Consider the following 18,548-nt stretch of genomic DNA (forward strand, 5'->3'; position numbering starts at 1 on the left):
AATATTTATTAATTCATGCGTTCTAAAAAGATATCACATCAAATTTACATGTACATAATGGATTAGTCTAAAGAAGGTTTTAGATTTTAGTTCTGGAAAAATATAACCAAATGTTCCCAAACTATGGGTAAAACTTTAAATTGAACTTTAAATATCAACATGTTCCAATTGAATCCTCTTACTAATGTATAGTTTAATCAGGTCCTTCCGCAGACGTTAGATGTCAAAATAGATCTAACATGTTCAAAAGTATTTATTAATCCATATGTATCTTTAAAAAAAACCACATCAGATTCAAAATGTCATTTAACGCGGACATTAACGTGATTCAAATGATGTATTAATTTGAGGATTGAATTAAAATGCTTTGAAGTCTAATAATCAATTTAAAATTTAACCTGTAATTTGAGGACATCTAATGGAATTATAACCCATATTACAAAGAATAAAGGCAAACGATTGTCTAACAACTGACAAACTATCCTAGAAAAAGATCTTAAAAAAAAAAAAAAACCTCTTTAAAATGAGCTTCCCATGAGCTCAAAAGAAAATCAGTATAATCCAAGTAATTTTATAAAAGATTTAGTAAATTATATTAAAAAAATTCGGTAATTTACTGAAAACATCATCATATTTTAACTAATTCAGTAACTTTAAACAGCTCACACTAACACTCCCCCATCGAAGTTATTTATGTTAAAACATGCAGCTCGTCTTTTTATTTTAGCAAAGTTATAAGGATCTAGTTCATATGCTTAAAAATTATATTATATTATATTATATACATATATTTTTTGGTGAAAATATTATATTATATTTTAGATTTAAAAATCCTAATTCAATCATTGGTCATTGAACTTTTTTGCCAATGGCATGTTTACTAATATGTTAAATTGACAAAATTTTGAAACATGCCAAGTTGACATTTATGTCATGACATGTATTTATTGGACGATTGAACTAGGAGTTTTAATATTTAACTTTTTAACTATATGGACTAAATATTAAACTTCATCGGAAGTATAAGGACTGATAGCAAATTTTGCCCTTTTATTTCATCTAGATTCTAGAGATGCACTGCCTATACAGACGAATGTATACCTTCCAAAGCAAAAGAAATAGCCTACTATGCCAGGTAATATATCCTATAGTCAGTGACATTCGATTGCTAACATTCTAAGGGGTGAAAGTAGACCCTAACGAAACAAAAACAATAGATCAATTTATAGTATATATATTATTTGAAAAGGAATTTTAATCATATGAGATAATAGAAAGTGCTACCCGAAGATCATTCGAGGTTCCGCATGTATACATCCGATATGTTTCTGTATCCTGTTGATAATCTCTGTGGCTGCTGCTTGCGTAGTGATTGTCACTGGCATTATCGTGCATTGAGAAGATGATCTCCCTGAGGATTGGTTCATGGCCGTTCAGATGATTTCCCATGCTTAAAACTTTTCTCCATGACTGATTAGCGGTTGGTGGCGTGAACATATTTGACACAACTTGTCTCTCATTCTGACTTAGTTGCAGCTTCATGTCAAATTCCTAAGCAACATAAATGTTTGCAGAGAATTTAAACTCAAGACAATTGCAGCGAAGTTTCTAAGGGATAGGCAAATTTTAAATTAAGAAAAATCAAACTGGAATTAAATTCAAGTTAATTCCTAATTCCAAACAGTTATGTAGTAGAAAACTACTAAATTGCTGAATATTTGCCACTTTTTCCATCAGGTTAACTGCACCAGATGTCCCAAACTATAGTCCATATTCTAAATTAGTTCCCAAACTTTAAAGCATTCTAATTGATTCCTCAAATTATCAATATCATATCAATTATATCATTTTGCCAACTTGGGTGTTAAACACTAGCTCGGATTTGATGTGAAACATATTTAAAGCACTTGGATCAAATTTTAAATACGTAAGAACCTGCCACTCAGGCAGCTTGGATCTAGCATGTTAAAAAAAGCCCTCATAAATTTTAATGACACTGTTTCTTTACATATTACATCCAAACTGTCAATGTAGTAGGTACATATGTTCAAAATTTGGTCAACACGTAGACATTAGATCCAAGTGGGCATTTAACAACCAAGCTGTAGATTGACGAAAGGATCGGCTTCATATGATACTGATACTTTGAGAACTCAATTAGAACATTTTAAAATCTATGACATAGTCTGGGGACATCAAGTAAAATGTACCCTTTTTCATTTCAATTTATTCAAAAGCATGAAACTGAAATCAGATGGACTTTCTAACAGAATAGTCCACTGAAATTAGTCCTTCTAGAACATTGATTCACTAATATCCATGAAAAAAAGAGGGATTAATCTGCTAGAATGCTAAAGCAGCGGAGATTCATGGCATAGAGGCTATTTACCTTCTGAGTATCTACATCAGCTAAGCCAATTCCCATGGTTGGAAGGTAAAAGTTGTAGTAGTTACTGAAAATGGCTTCCGAGATTCGTGGCACTTGTCTAAATCTACGATGAAGGGAAGCTGCAAGTATTAACAACTTCTCGACATGTTCAAAGACAACACAAAGCCGTTGGAGGTCTTCAATAGTGTCACTGGTGTTAGATAATAGGTTCACTGCAACATTACAAAAGAACTCGAAATTTAAATGACCTCAATTTCAAAGAAGAATAAACTTCTCAGAATGATGAACAATACCTTGCAAAGGCCTTAACGTAGATGCCATAGTAAGGTACAGTTGGTCCATTTTCGTGTCCATCTCCTTCAAGCTTCCATAATTTGTTTGGTTTAGAGTGTCCGCTGACGCTCTGAATGCAGAACAGACCATTTGCTCAAGCAACTGATGGGGTTGCATAGTTTCCAGGTAATGAAGGATCTGCAGATTTAAGAAGTCATAAAAGGTAAAGCTGTAATCGTCTAAGAACTATTCAACCTCAGTTATAACCAAATTACAATATTTTTATCTTAGTTTACTATAAAATCTAAAATCAAATTCTTAATTTGAAATCATTTAAGAATGCCCAAGTAAATGAAACATTGGCACTAAATCCCTAAAATCACAGTTGGACAAGGTTAAATATAAATTCTCAAAATAAGCACAAAAACAATGGCATTTGAATAATAATGATCTGCCCTTGGGAGCTCCGCCTCTATAGGCAAAAGATAGCTTGAATTCTTATAAAATCAATGGGGAAACCTTCTATGCAACAAGCAGAAATAAAGATGAGAAAAGATGTTCATTCTTCCACGTTCGAACTGACCTTCTGTCCTTCTAGGTTTGGATCCAGTAGTGGTTTCTGCTCAGAAGCTGGCAAAATAGGAGCCTCATCCCAAATCTTTCGCCAAAAGTTCCCACTTTCAGACATCCGCCGTGAAAGCCTTCCTTGAGGAGGCCAGTCAACATTCATACCCTCCGTAAGATCTGTGGATGGACCCTTTGCCTCACTTTCGTCATTCTCCCAATCTCTAGGTGAATACCACCGGATAAAATCTTCGAAAACAGCACCAGGATTTGCAGCTTTAAAAGCTGACATGTCTTTCAAAATACAAAGAATCATCAGTAAATATGTGTAAACAAACATGGAGCAGACTACATTAAGGAAGTATTTGAAACTTAAACGTCAAACTTATTAGAGAAAGCTGAAATAAGGTCAAATAGAGAATAAAGAGACCATTTAACAGCTAATGCCATATAAGCCTGAACGTTACTGTTTCTATCCTATTTGCTTTCATACATAAATAATTTTAGCTAATTCAGAAGGCAATTGAAGAATCAATCTCCTTGGCAATTGATTGAATCAAAAACCTTTTTTTTTTTTTAAAAAAGAAATCCAAAATCTGATCACACTCAGTAAGTTACCTTTTTTTTTTATTTTATTTTTTATTTGTATATATATATATACAAAACACGTAGTAAACTACAAAACTGATGAATTGGGACTAAAAATTCCAAGTAGCAAAATAGCAACAACCAAACATACTCCCAGAAGGATTTCAAAATGCAGAGAGAGTTGGTCTTTGTTATCAGCCTTATCAGAACAACCTAAGACATAATTCAACATGCTTCTGCCTTTAAACATGACTACTTGTGCCAACAATTCAACAGTTTCTTTAGCTTCATATCAAAATGTTTTATTGCAGTTCAGTTTCCCAACTCCACATCAAATGCATGGTTCAATATGAAATGGATATAGTGATCGCTTGAAACCACATTACTAGTGGCAATATCTGATGACTTACAGCATAACACAACAAAATCTACACTGAAGAGGAAGGGCGCTTAACCATAGTAATTACCTGAAGATAATGTCTCTCTCTCCAACTGCGCAGAAAAGTTCTGTAATCAAATAGTAAACAACTACCTAAGCCACTAAAAGATAAAATTGTTCAAGACAGCATGAAATACAACGAATCCTATAACCTAATATCCATCACAATAAATGAAACATGGAAAGGATAAAGGTATAAAGGTAAACATATTGCAAACGGTGATGAGAAAAGCAAATAAAATTCATGATTCCAATAGCACCATAAAAGCAAACCATAAAGCATCCATTAACCACTATATAATGAAGGGATTTATGCTATTAATTTGCTAGATGAAGAGTTGCAAAAGAAAGCCAACTTGTCAATTTTAAATATTTAGCACATGAAATAAACACCATTGACCTTTGTTACTACAGTGTAAATTTAAGGAAGCTGCTAGTATCAATTTTGAGTGAATATTATAGTGATCCACATTATTGCAAACCTTAGGTCACATTAAATCTTATTTGAGCTTGAGAGAAGTAATATGTTTGGAAATAAGCTAGAGGGAACACATCAAAGAAAATGTCCCTACTGAAATCAATTTGGATGCTCAACCTGGTAGTTTGTCAAGCATAATATCAACATCTCCTTCCACTTAATTAGAATAGATGGTTTGGGGTCATAAACAACTAAGTCTAAACTGAACTCCTATGACTAAGTCTTTCAACCATTAAGAGGTGTGTGAAACAAGATGGATGCCTTGACTAATTCCATGTGCAAAACATTAGACTCCAATGTGATATGATTAAGATTAATGGCTGGTCCATTGCAACAAAAAGTTAGCAGAATGACACTCATAGAAAAATAACTTGCAAACACTTTACGCTTACAAATGAAAAACCAAAGGTCTCAATAGCACGGAGTCGTTCTTCATGCATGTCTTCTGTCATGAGTGGTGCACTCTGTGACGATTCAAAGAAAAAGACAACTGCTAAGTCAATTATACCTAGTAGGGTATTGTTCAGTGAGAAATTTACAATATATATCGGTCATTCACAGATATAAAAGAAACCTGCGTAAAAGGAGCATGCAAGCTCTGACACAATTTCAGAAGCTTCATAGATCCCACAGGACCAGCTGAACCTCTCCTAATAGAATCCAAAGTGCTTTTATCAGCAGAATGCACATCTTGAGCATTTGCACTGAACTTTGATTCAACTGTTTTAGATCCATTAAAACCTTCTGGAGTCAAGAGACTGCAAAAAATAATAATAATAAATAAAGGTTCCCATCATATTTTTATACAATTCTAGTCCAAAGTAAAGAATGCAGTAACATATTGCACACCTTTATTAATCATGAATTGATAGATCTATTCTCTCATTTCAATTTCATTGGATCTTTAAAAGACTAGAATGATTTACTAATTAACACCTTTATTAATCATGAATTGATAGATCTATTCTCTCATTTCAATTTCATTGGATCTTTAAAAGACTAGAATGACTTACTAATTAACATTCGAACTCAGGCCCCACAGCTAAATTCTAGCCATGCGATGAACCCAGCTCACGTATCTGCTAGAATAAACGTAATGGACAAAGTTGAATTAAAGTGTAGTGAGCATCTCACTCACCACAACATCATTTAAATGGACCACTTATGCAACAAGGTGCAAAAATTCATCATTGATATCATAGTTGCTAGCTCACTCATTCTTTCCAATCACAACTTTCAGTACTACAAAGCCAACTATTTCATAATTATGTAACCTACATTTTCAGATGACAGTAAACCTTTTTATTATTACATCACCTAAACTTGAAACCATATCTTATTATGGCTTATAAACAGTAGGTATCTCAATCTTACTAACTCTTTAGTAGGTGTCATCATAAGGATAAATTAAAATGGTTCTAGTAGAGGCCAAAAGAAAAATTAATATCTCTGGAAACGTAGCAAGAGAAAGAGCAGAGAATATAAGGATTTGGAAAAGCCATTAAGGATGGCAACTTTTATAAAGAAACCAAAGAACTCTCACATGCTTAGTTCACCTGTCACGTTTCTCATCAAAGGCTTGACTCCGAGCATGAAAACTAGAAGACTCATCTCCAACTTTATTTACTTCCTGCATTTTCTGTCAAATGAAGACTTCAAGCGAAAGACAAGATAAAGAACTAAGTCCATAAGGGAACAAGTTGAATAGATATCATGAGAAAGAGAGGGTTGAAAGCAGAAGAAAATAAGGGCTAGGCCCCTTTTCTTGCCTTCTACCTCGCCTTGCTCACTATCAGTTACAAAAGCACACGAAGCAGTAGAGGAAGCAAGACAAGACAAAAGGTGGTGATGACCTCCATATTTGCAGATGCATCATCTTTAGTTCCAATACAGTCTTCAAATTCTTCATTCAGTTCACGCTTCTTCCCAATGCATATTGCAAGCTGACCAGAAAAAAGACAAAGTTAAACGATTAATTGGCCATCATATTGCTTTACGGAAAGAGAAACAGTGAAAATATTAAAAAGAACTGATTACAGAATAAGATAAGATGCTTCAGGCACTAGAGCCTATTAGAACCTGTTGTGATGGTAATCTTAGGGAATTATTGTGTCATGATTCTAGGGATTGACTTACATAAAGTTAGGCGTATCATATATTAAACTTTCCTTCTTTGTAAATAGGTTATGTAACATAATGTACATATGCAAGAAATACATTTTAGAATTAACCTCTCTTCCTTTCACTCTATTTGTCCTCTTCTTTTACTATTTTCTCATGGCTATTACAGTCAAACAGTTAGGTGTAACAGCAGCCTCTTCTCACTTCTTCTTCTTCTTCTCTCTCACTCAAATTTACATGGTATCAAAGCCAATAAAGTCACAAACCCCTCCCATTGAAATACCCGCCATCCGTTGACCCTTCAGCCGAAAGCCAGTCACCGAAAACCACGCATGTGAGCCACAAACACCACCACCCTTTTTTTGCCCCTCCCACGTGATGACGAGTGAGCATGCATTAGACCTTCTCTGGCCACTGTTTGTCATCACGAGTCTTCCCTAAAGGTGGACACTCCTCTCCCGACCACAGTGGTGTTATTGACCTACTATTTCCACCCGTTGGTATTTTTCCTTGACTCTCTTCAATACTGAGTCTATAAACCTTTATTCTCTTCACTGCCTAGTTCCCTTGAAATTACAACCGTCAAACTTCAAGGCAGCAGTAACTATGTGTCACAGGTGGCTTCGGTTGAACTCTGGTTTATGGGAGAAGGTTTCAAGGACCACTTGGAAAAGAAGCTAATTAGAATGAAAAGGATAAAGATACCTGGGCTAGACTCGATGCTCAATTATGTAGTCTGTCATGGCATTCTCTTGAGCCAAAGCTACTCACTTTGTTTCAATCTTGTAAAACATGTTACAAAGTGTGGGCTAAGGCCAAGAATTTATTCACTAATTATACTCAACGAATTTATAAGATAGCCTCAGATCTTGTTAATCTCTAGCAGAATCAATAGGATATGTCAAGCTATTTGGGTCAGGTTGAAACCTTGAAAAGCAAGTTTAATGTTCTTATGCCTTTTTCTGAATGTGTTACTGAACAAGAGTAGCAGCGGGACATTTTTTATGGTGCTTGCTTTGATAGGACTGCGAACTGACTTAGCTTCAGTCTGATATCAAATCCTTGCTAGCCCAATCATTCCCACTCTTGACGATGTGACGGCTCGGTTACTTTGAATCTCCTCCAACCCAAACCAAGTTGAGGGAGAATCCTTTGTGCTAGCAACACAGAAAACTACTCAACAAGGAGGTAATCGTAAAGGAAGAGGCAAAGGATCTTGGCTTCATTGCACGTATTGTGATAATAATGGCCATACACGAGATACGTGTTGGGCTCTTCATGGTCAACCCTCTCATAATAATTGGCCCACTGCTCATGTGGCCCAGGCTCAAGGAGATGGGATTCTTCCTCTTCCCACTGCTAATACTCAAGGTGCCAAATCTATCATGTTGTCTGGATTAGATTATGATGAGTATTTACAGTATCAGGCTTCGAGACAAAAATCATCAATCGTTACTTCAGTTGCTTAACCGGGTAATTCTTTTACTGATCTAACTCAGTCTTAGGAATGGGCACATTGGATAAAGACAAGGTGAAGGCATAATATGAGGGTGTTAATCGATGATAACTCATAAGATTGTAAATTAGATGGGGGTTACGAGAAGAACAAATATCTTTTTTGAGGGCAATAGGTTTGTCTGCTTGATTGAAGTGTTCAACCTTTTGTTGGTCTAACTTGGTCTTAGGAATAGACAAGTTCTTGACAACATAATGCAATCAAGGGAATCTTGTATTGGTTATGAGGAAAGAACACTCACTGCAGGGGAGTTTCCAATTGTTGGAGAAGGCTCTGACACAGCAGAATACAAATACATGCGAGGACATGTCAATAAAATAAAATTGGACAACGTCAAGACATGTTGGTCACACGATTTTTTTTCTTGGCACTTTTTTCTCCAATACAGGATTAAAAATGAGCAAAAGCCTATATCCTAAGGAGCAAAAGCCTATATCCTAAGGAACTTAAATGCTTGAAATCCATAAAGGAAAAGAAGATGTAGAGGGAAATAACAAGAATGGAGAGTTAAATGCAGGAAAGAGTAGGAGTAGAAAGTAAAGTATTTATGCAAATATGTTATGGGGACTGAGAACGAAAGAGAGTAGACAAAGAGGAAAACGATGAGACAAGTATGGAGGTTTCTCTTGTTGAGTAATTTAGAATATGATGATTTAGGGCATTCTGGGATTGGAATTTGAACTATTTGGTCCTAATGGGTATTATAGGTTCATGCTTTTAAAATCAAAACTTTTAAAAGAAATAGAAAGCTATTTTCATGCTAATATTTGATCTGAAAGTATCAAATTTATATTTTTAGTGTACATTATTCTATAAAAAATATTTTTTTATTATTGTGCATTGGTGTACCCGTTTGAAATTTTCAAGTAACTCATTTGTCACCATGTGTCATGTCATACCACACTGTGTCTCTGTGTTGTGCTTCTCAGTCTTTAGATCTAAGCTTAGACTACAGTATAGATCCTTAAATAACAGAACTGTTTGTACCCATTCAATGTACTTAAAGACTCTCAGGATTAAGAAAATCATTTTACCACAAAAAATGTTATGGCTGAACGGATTTGAACTAGAAAGGTCAGCAGATAAGTTACAGCAGTGATGATAATTCAGAAAATTGCCAAGGGTTCATGAGATAATTGCATGGCAAATACAGCTTTATTTGTATTCCTTTTCTCCTTCCAACTTTAATAAATTGAATTTAGGGTACAAGATCATAGAGTATGGTGAAAAGTCTTAAAGTTAACAGTATAAAATAATGTAAGAGAAAGGAATCAAAACAGGAAGGAGACAGTAACTAATAAGCATCATCCAGCCAGAAAGAGAAGGCAATAATAAAAACTTGAAACAGTAAGGTCAGTTCTATTAAAAGTCCTTGATTTCCACCAACATTAACTAACTTCACTGGAACATATTCAAAAGTTGTCCAAGTCATTAGAATTTATTACCATTTGTAGCTTCTGGTTGATCAAACAAGTTGCTAGGTCAATTGAACCATTGGCTGGAATTTTAGGCAATGGCTGTGACTCTTCCCAATGCCAGCGAATTTCTTGAACAAACTCTATCCAGAGCACAGCAATGGCTAAAGAGACAAGAACCATACCCATTATTCAGCAAAAAAAATAAAATGCTTCAAGGTCAACTAGAGATAAATTATCTCAAGACAACTTATCACGCATGATTTTCATACATACCACGTATGTTACAATTGCCAAACCATAGCGAGTGTAAACAAAACTGCGCAAAAAGAGACTCAACAGGTGCTCCTTTAATAGCTCGAGAACTCTTATGTTCATCTTTAGCAAAATCAGGTAACTGGGGATCTGTTATATGAAATTAGAAAGGAACAGCAGAACACTAAACAAGAAGTTCTCTGTTGAGTCATATGTCAAGACAGAAAATTAATACACAGAGCAAGATGTAAAGTTAAATAGTAAGGCCTAAAACTCAATGAAAAATCTTCTAAACAAGAAGCTACTTAAGCACATAAGCCAAACCAACTGTATCTGACACAGCTTCACACATATTCACCTTAACCTCTCATGACCAAAGAGAGAATTTTCCTTTCGGGCCAAAAAGACATTTGTTTACTTTTAGTAAAAGATGCTACAATGGAGATGGTAAGCAGCAAACCAGAGCAGTAAGCATCAAGACTTTAAATAAGAACATATAATATATGCGTGTGTGTGTATGTATGTATAGAGACAGAGAGAGAGAGAGAGAAACTGGGAAAGCATTATAGAGATTCTTAGAGGCATAACACATCAAAGTGTTTAATAGAATGGTAAAAATTACCCTCAAGAAAGAGATCTTTAAGCACACGGTCAAGGACGGTAGGTGGTGGTATAACCATAGTAGACTCCAAATTGTCTGAACCAGGATTTTCAACTGCAAGAAATAAATGCAGCAGTTATAAAATTTAAAATAAATTTTCCATATCTCAATTGTCTCCATAATACATAAGCAGAGATTCAGATAAAGCCATCGAGACCTGACACAAAATCCTCTATAAATGGAGATTCAAATGACATCTCCAATGCATTAACCAAAAGATGCAACTGGGAGGCAAATCCAATTCTGTCTCCTTTTGAACTATCACTTCATATAAAAATCAGTGTAATCATATGTATCACGTAACAAAGATATAAAGAAATTAATGAAACAAAGGGACCATAAGCATACAAAGGTAGTTGAATTTTCAGAAGGATCAATCTTAATAGTTCAGAATAAAATGAGAATCCATGGCATAAACTCCTTACAGATTGGGGTACAAATTTGGAGCTAAGATCCACTTCTCAGCTTCATGGGGTGAAGCATTTTCCATTTCAGCCATTTCCAAGGAGCTTTCAACCACTTTTTCTAACCAAGTGACCACTAAATCAAATCCTACATGCATAGAATCCATCAAACATTGCCTGTCAGCAATTGAACAAAGAAAAAGCAGACCCTCAGAGCTTGTACCAGCTCAGAAAATTTGCAATTCCTCTAGGAGGCAAATGTCCATATCCGTCCTCCGAATAAAAAAAGTTATAACGAACATAAGCTTACCCATTACTGGATCTTCAGCGGAATACCACTCATTCCAAGGGCAATCATCATCCCAATGCTTCCTATTGGGATTACCACAGCCTGGACTTGTTTCAGATTCGGCATTTTCGGTATCAGCCTCTTGGATATCATCGTAATTGTCCTCATCATTTGAAAGTGTTTGATAGGTGAGTTTCATTAAAAGATGTACTCTGAAAAGATGCATTGAATGGTCTGACATGCAGTAAGCCTTCAAAAATAGATGATCAATTAGTACTACCTCTAAGGGTATAGTCAATGTGAATGCAAAAATATTACAAATCTGAAGCAAAACTTCCACAAACAATGGGAAAGGATGCTTTGAGCATCATGATCAAGACGAACATTAAACAAAATTTCAGCTTTATCAATTGAGAAAATTAGCAAAATGCTAGTTTAGAAGATCTGATATCATCTTACTGTCAAGTAGTAATAACAAACCCATGTTAAATATTAAAAACTAAACAAACCCTATAGTTCGTAAGCTTAGAAGAATCTGCAGGCTTTTAATAAAAAAAAATGAACTTACAAACTTGGAAACAAACAACTCATACAATCCTTCCAGATGCATGAACTTTATAGGAACCTGGCTACCAATACGATCTGCCTCAAACCGTCTCGTAAAAATTGTTCCCATGTTTTGTATTCCAATAAATGCTTTTCTTGAAGGGTCATGGACAGGGACAAAAGCTGGCCACAGACTGCAGTACCAAAATGTATACAAAAATTTCAGAATCTAAATTAATATTTAATGAAACAGATACACCTAGAGTAAAAGTATTAATTACAACACTAATATAAACCGTTTCTGACAACATTTATGAGGGAAAAATAATAAGCCAAAGTGTTAAAAGAATGTTTAAAAGTTAATAACACCATATGTTGCTACTGATAAAAACTAGAAGATCAAAAAGGATTCCATGCTATAATGTATTTCATGGCACCAATTACAGTCAGAATCCTAACCTTGAACAATTTGCTAAAGCAATTGAAACTGCACTTAGAAGCTTGGTTGCCTCTGGCGCATCAAGTACCACACCACTGGCACTTTGAGGTGAAATCACCTGTTGATGGCACGTGTTAGTCCAAAGGTAAAGAAAGCATAGGATAGCCTTATATAAATCTGAAAAATATTACTATCAAGAAAACTATTGAAAAGAAGGAAGAGACAGCATGAGACACAAGCATACCAAGAATTCTTTTACTCCAAAGCAAAGCTGCAAATCATGCAAAGTGCAATTCCAGTCAGCAATTTTGCCTGTGCCAATCAAAACGCAAGCAAAGAAACAGAAGCTCAAAACACGATACTAAGATAGGTAAATCATTAAGAGATAATATCTTTTCTCCAAAAGTACCATTACCGCTGATTTCAAAGTAGTACTCCATGGAATAGATTTTTGCAGCATTTTTTAACTCAGATTTGACCTTATATATGTTATCAGATGAGTCCAGATGAACTGCTCCCATTTCCTACATCAAAATTACAGATGAAGTCTGCTATTATTTAATGTGATCATGACCTAGGAAATAGAACCTTAACCAGCATTCCTTATTCTTTTCTCTAGAACCCAAATAGCACAAATTATAAACATTTTGAATAAAACAAGTTTTCTGAAGCAGGCGTACCAGCAAACGCTTTGGACCATCAGCTAACCACTGCCGACAGGTAGCCTCTATTTCAGATATGAACCTAAAATTCGATAATCAGTAATATCACATTTATAAAGCAGGATGAAGTGTTGAAATTGTTATATTATCAAACACCTTTCCCATGAAGAAGCCAGAGTGAAATCATTGAAGTGTTCAATCTGCACAAATATCCAATATAAACTTTACTTTTTCTACGAAGAAAAGGAATTAAAATCGCTTTCTAATTTTCTAGCCACGAAACTATGAACACTAAGGCAGGAAAAAACGAAAGCAGGAAAAAACGAAAGTGAAACTATGAATAACGCACTTCGTCTGCTTCCTCTCCTTCATCTTGCTCAGCTAGATTGGCTTTGCTTGAAGATGCCATGAAAGATCACCGCGTTTCTCAACTTGGTAACAATAAACTTCAATTTTTTGCTTCGAATTGGCAATGGATATGGAAAATTCATCTAAGAATAACCGACATTTGAATCAAAAGAGAGTTTCGAATCTCAGTTCGAATTTGATTAACGGACATTGAAATAGAAAGTAAATCAAATGAAGGTAAATGGAGAGCGATGGTGAAATGGGGAGATCTGGTTTTCAAGAAACCGTATCTAAAAAATTTTATATTTTAACAGAAATATCATAATAACAGAAATTTCCCGAGTTTTAGTTAAAATTTTATATTTGACACTCAACTTTGTCATCTCTCCAAATTTGCTTATATATTCAGGAGGAGATTTAACTTTTATCCGATATACAAATTTTGACTTCCAAACATATCGCGATTTGAGTAAATTGATATCGGGTTATGTTTTTTCCTAGACAGTGACTGTGGGGAAGTGTCAAGTAAATGGAAGCTGAATATGTGATTATTTATGAGGCAATAAAAAAAGTAGTTTGGGTTTGGAATTTTCTTACTCATGTCAAAGTCATTCTGCTATGAAGAAAGCTATTACCATGTTTTGAGAAACATGCAGAAGGTATGATAATGTGAAATATAACTTATCTACCTTAATAAAATATGTGAGAGATTATTAAGATCCAATGCCCTAAGTGTAGTTTATTCATCATTTTTATTTATAATTTTTCAAATAGATTGGTTTGAATAAAATTCTATATACACATTAATATCATTTGTATTTGTCCTCAACAGATTCTTACACGCAAATAAAAATATAAGTAAATATTGGTTTACTGATTACTTAATGTTTAACTAATACTAAGTTGTATTATGTGTTTGGATCCTAATACAAGAAGAAAACTTGTATTACTAGGTAATCTAAAAGTTCCATAGATTGGTGAATCGAAATTAAGCAAATAATTTAAATAACTATTATGCTGTCTATCAAGTCTAAGAAGAGAAATACATTGCCTTAGGTATCAGAGTAGTTGATTCCTTTAAGATAGAGGCATGGAAGTGGTTGTTTAGATTGACAATATATTGGATAGAACCCAAGTTAAATTAATCTTAGGTTCATTTATGGATTAGTTCACTTGTGAAATTCATAGTATGACTTATCTCAATCTTGAGCAAGTGACTGACTATGTGTACGCAACTCATATATTTTGGTGTATTAAAAGCCTGAGTTCAAATAATTAAAGAGCTGAAATCTGATACATTGAGTATACGACTTTTCATGACATAACTTTATTTACAATAGTGAAATTTATAGACCAATAAAAGGTTAATGGTATCCTGTCATTTGCATTACATAATAGATGAAAGACACATATCATTTGTCTAGGATGAATGATTTAATTAATATTTATTAGTAAATGACTTCTTCATGAAGGAAGATGTAATTGTTACCATAAGATAAAATAAGATCATATTGGGTAAACAAATTTAACCCAAAGAGATAAAGGATATCCCGTGAGTATAGTACACTTATAACAAGGTCATTGGACAAACATCTATTGAGTTGTTTTCGTAATGATATATAATAAGGAAGATTTCAATTATGTCATTTTAGTAGAATGACTCTATAATTAAATAATGTTATAATTAATTGACGAATAGTCAAAACTTACTTACAAATTATTTGAGTCTTAATTGTATATATGTCCAATCAGTCTCCTTGCTAGCTTGACATAACTCAAAAAGCACTGCATGTAGAATTGAAAATATGGAATGAATAAAAACGACAAATAAGAGAAATAAACGACATGTATCACCAACTACAGTGAATGTTTTTTCTGGCTATGTACAAAAGATGACTTAGAAATTAAATTCATATTTAATTGATTGAAATTAAATAATTGATATTTGAAGTGAAAATTAAATTAATTAGTTATTGCAATTTTATTGAGCGAGGCAAATAAATATATTTCCTCACATATTCCATTTTATTTACAAAATAAATTCTATTTTCTTAAAAGTTCAAGTTTTGGTTTCCTAGAGAGAGAATTAAATTTCCTACTAAGATTTAATCTAATTTTTCATTCTATGTGATTGGTTCATAAAGTTAGAGCCTATATTCTAAGCAAGTCAAGGTTCAAGGATAACAAAGAAGCTTGTTTGGTAGAAAGTTAGAAAACGGCCTAGACCACCTTGCTTAAAGCATAGGTACTAATTAGGTCTAAAGTTTATTACTATAAATATCACAGGACATGGTTTTAAGAGTAAATTTAAAATTTTGCTATGTATTTGACATTGTTTTTTAAATCATTTTTTTTCATTAGTGTATATATTATCTATTGAAGAGAAAAAGCTTGAAGGTGGTGCTTCAAGCAAAGGAAAAGAAAAGAGTTGTTGAATGAAGGTGGAGAAGGAGATCTTTCTCCTATTTTATCCTTTTGAAGGTGAGTTCTCTTAGAGATTTTCTTTTTACCTTAGAGTAGATGAAAACTAAATGAGTTTAGTAAATTAATATAAGCATAAATAATATTGTAAATTTAACTAAATGCTTCTTGGTATGGTGAAATTTATATATGGCATGGGAAATGCGTATATATGAAATATGCTTATGTGAAATTATTAGAAAGTGCAAATGTGTATATATGAAATGTTTATGTGATATATGTGTTTATTGTATGACTTGATATTGACATGATGATTTGTAATAAAAATCTTGCCCCTGAAAATTTGGTAAAATAGTTAGGATACATTTGACATGCTAATAGGGACTATATTACATGTTATGGAATGACGATGTGTATTTGAAGCGATGATGTGATGTGATGCCTTTGTGGCATAGCACAAATATGTATTTGGGTGCTTTTTATATGTATGTGTATGACATTAGGTTGGATGCACTTTGGGTGCAATATGTGAAGAGTAAGGTTGGTTGTCTTGCATGCCTAAGTCTCATTTTGCTAAGGTTATCAAAGGTTAAGAATTTAAATATGTGAACTAATGTGCTTATTGATTAAACATTATGCATGAGTTTAAATGTGTTATGAGATAGTAAACTTCTTAAATGTATTAAATATGTCATAATATACATTTGAACTCAATAGATTTATTTTGTAGTGAATTTTTGCTTGATGAAGATGAAATCATGCTTTAATATATTTGTAAGCTTTAATTTATAATTCTTTACTCATGTTTTATATCTTCAAGCATTTCAATTGATTAACTACATTATTGAAAAAAGGGTAAGTAAGTTCGTTTCCATGAATTCTTACTAAACATTTAAACTTAGCACATCGTTGTTCATTTTCGCGTAGATTTTTGAAGAGTGTCCATGAAGTCAACCACCTTCCTTGGAATCATGTCATCGTTGGCAAGGCTTGAAAAGTATGAGTTTCGCTTATTTGTATAGTCGCTTTTAGTGCCATTATTAGAGAGCCTATACTTTATCATGTGTATGCATATATGTTAGTTTCTTTTTACATTAAGTCTTGCTATTGTGGATGATAATGATGTTTATGCATAGGGATTTAATTGGCAGGCTCTAGGCCTTGGTTGATTCACAAATTTATTATAAGCATACATGAAAATGTCTCAATTGATTTTGAACTATGATTTAGATTGGTAATAGACTTGTTTCGGATGTTATATGGTTTTAAAGTATTACCCATGTAACACCTCACTTGTGACCCGATGAGGTACGATATGTCATATTCATTGTCGAAGAAATTATGATTTTATTTCAATATCTAATAGACAAGTCAAATAATCAATTTTAGTTTCAAAACTTAATAAAACACAATATTTATTCAAATCTCGATTACAAATGAGCTTTCAAAAGCACTTATGAACACCGGTAATATACAAAAAGACTAAAACGTAAAAGTTTTAAAATGAGTTTTGCGACATTAAAGAATGAGTTTTGCGACATGGAGACTAGAAGCATGATGTTGTGACTTCAATCAAGGTGAATCGCATCATTAAGGACAAGGAACTTTATGTTGCGACCTTAGTAAGGGAGAGTCATAACTATGGGAACAAAGACTTAATGTCGTGACACCAACAAGGAGATGTCGCGACTATGAGGGCAATTTTCCCCAATTTTGCATCATATGCAACAAATTTGTCAAGCATTAGTACAAAATGGTTTAACTGACCAAACAACTCAGCTTATCATATATTAGATATTAACTCAAATGCAAATTCATCATCCATATCATATCACTTGCCTATTAATGCATGATTCCAAGTACAAGCCTATTTATTCTAGATTCAAGCATAACAATCTTTTACTTAGTATATAGGTAACATTCTAATTTCAATTCATAGCATCACAAAACTTGAATAAGCAAACTCATTATTATATGCTCAAATAAACATATATACATTTAAAAGGGTAAACATTCCTACCATGATTACCAAAACATCAAAATGAACCAAAATACCAACTCAAAACCTTAGGTACATGCCACTTGCTATAACCAAGACAAAACTATACAAATTTTCTAAGGCCAAGAGTTGAATCCGGATGTTGTCGTTCAATTTGAAGCTTCGAGATCTACAATACTTACGCATGAAAATAAATAAACCATACGTTAAGCAATAGGGCTCAGTGGTGTTATTATGATTTAAATCAATAATTCAAATAGAAATAAGATGTCAAATACAATCATAATGTGATCTAACTATCAACAAAATAAAGTTTGCATTTCATGTGTCATGTGCATAGTCTCGTTCCATATCTCATTTGGTATATCATATATGAACACATAATGTCTTCTATCTTCATATCACATTGACCTGTATGTCATTGCATGTCACAAAGTCCATTTTATTTTCTCATTTCTATCTCGAATCCTCAAATTCTTTTTACAACTGGATTAGCCCTCGAGCTCGTCATAATCTGACCACATAGTCTTTCATTTAACATTTTTACATAATAGAAATATGACATATTATTCACCGTTAACATATCATATCAAATATCAATAACAAAGTATATGCTCATTATCCATATTAACCGGATACTGACTCAAGACCGATAGACAAATCGTTCAACCATCACACCAATGTATTTTGCACCCAGTGCCTCATCGATATGTTCGAAGCATAATATGTGCTTTGTGCCTC

General features: G+C 33.6%; 1 protein-coding gene across 5 annotated transcripts; it reads right to left on the minus strand.

Moving 5' to 3' along the window:
• Positions 1 to 1,030: 1,030 nt before the first annotated feature.
• Positions 1,031 to 13,877, minus strand: LOC108483482 (uncharacterized). Of its 5 annotated transcripts, none has more exons than XM_053026456.1 (23): positions 13,389 to 13,877; positions 13,196 to 13,239; positions 13,058 to 13,121; positions 12,793 to 12,901; positions 12,622 to 12,689; positions 12,398 to 12,495; positions 11,961 to 12,132; positions 11,414 to 11,642; positions 11,125 to 11,251; positions 10,857 to 10,963; positions 10,661 to 10,753; positions 10,060 to 10,188; positions 9,814 to 9,947; positions 6,585 to 6,674; positions 6,288 to 6,370; positions 5,306 to 5,489; positions 5,124 to 5,195; positions 4,282 to 4,306; positions 3,246 to 3,520; positions 2,683 to 2,860; positions 2,390 to 2,601; positions 1,285 to 1,551; positions 1,031 to 1,196 (listed from the first exon to the last, which is right to left on the minus strand). In XM_053026456.1, the coding sequence occupies exons 1-23, from the start codon at positions 13,446 to 13,448 to the stop codon at positions 1,152 to 1,154; spliced, it is 2,865 nt and encodes a 954-aa protein (XP_052882416.1). In that variant the 5' UTR covers positions 13,449 to 13,877; the 3' UTR covers positions 1,031 to 1,151. The 5 variants fall into 5 exon arrangements, with proteins under 5 accessions (XP_052882416.1, XP_052882414.1, XP_052882413.1 ...); XM_053026454.1 differs by having other exon boundaries at positions 4,282 to 4,321; positions 6,288 to 6,361; positions 13,389 to 13,856; XM_053026453.1 differs by having other exon boundaries at positions 4,282 to 4,321; positions 13,389 to 13,856.
• Positions 13,878 to 18,548: the final 4,671 nt, after the last annotated feature.

The sequence above is a fragment of the Gossypium arboreum genome, chromosome 1, assembly GCF_025698485.1.
Source record: "Gossypium arboreum isolate Shixiya-1 chromosome 1, ASM2569848v2, whole genome shotgun sequence".
Classification (NCBI taxonomy): Eukaryota; Viridiplantae; Streptophyta; class Magnoliopsida; order Malvales; family Malvaceae; genus Gossypium; species Gossypium arboreum.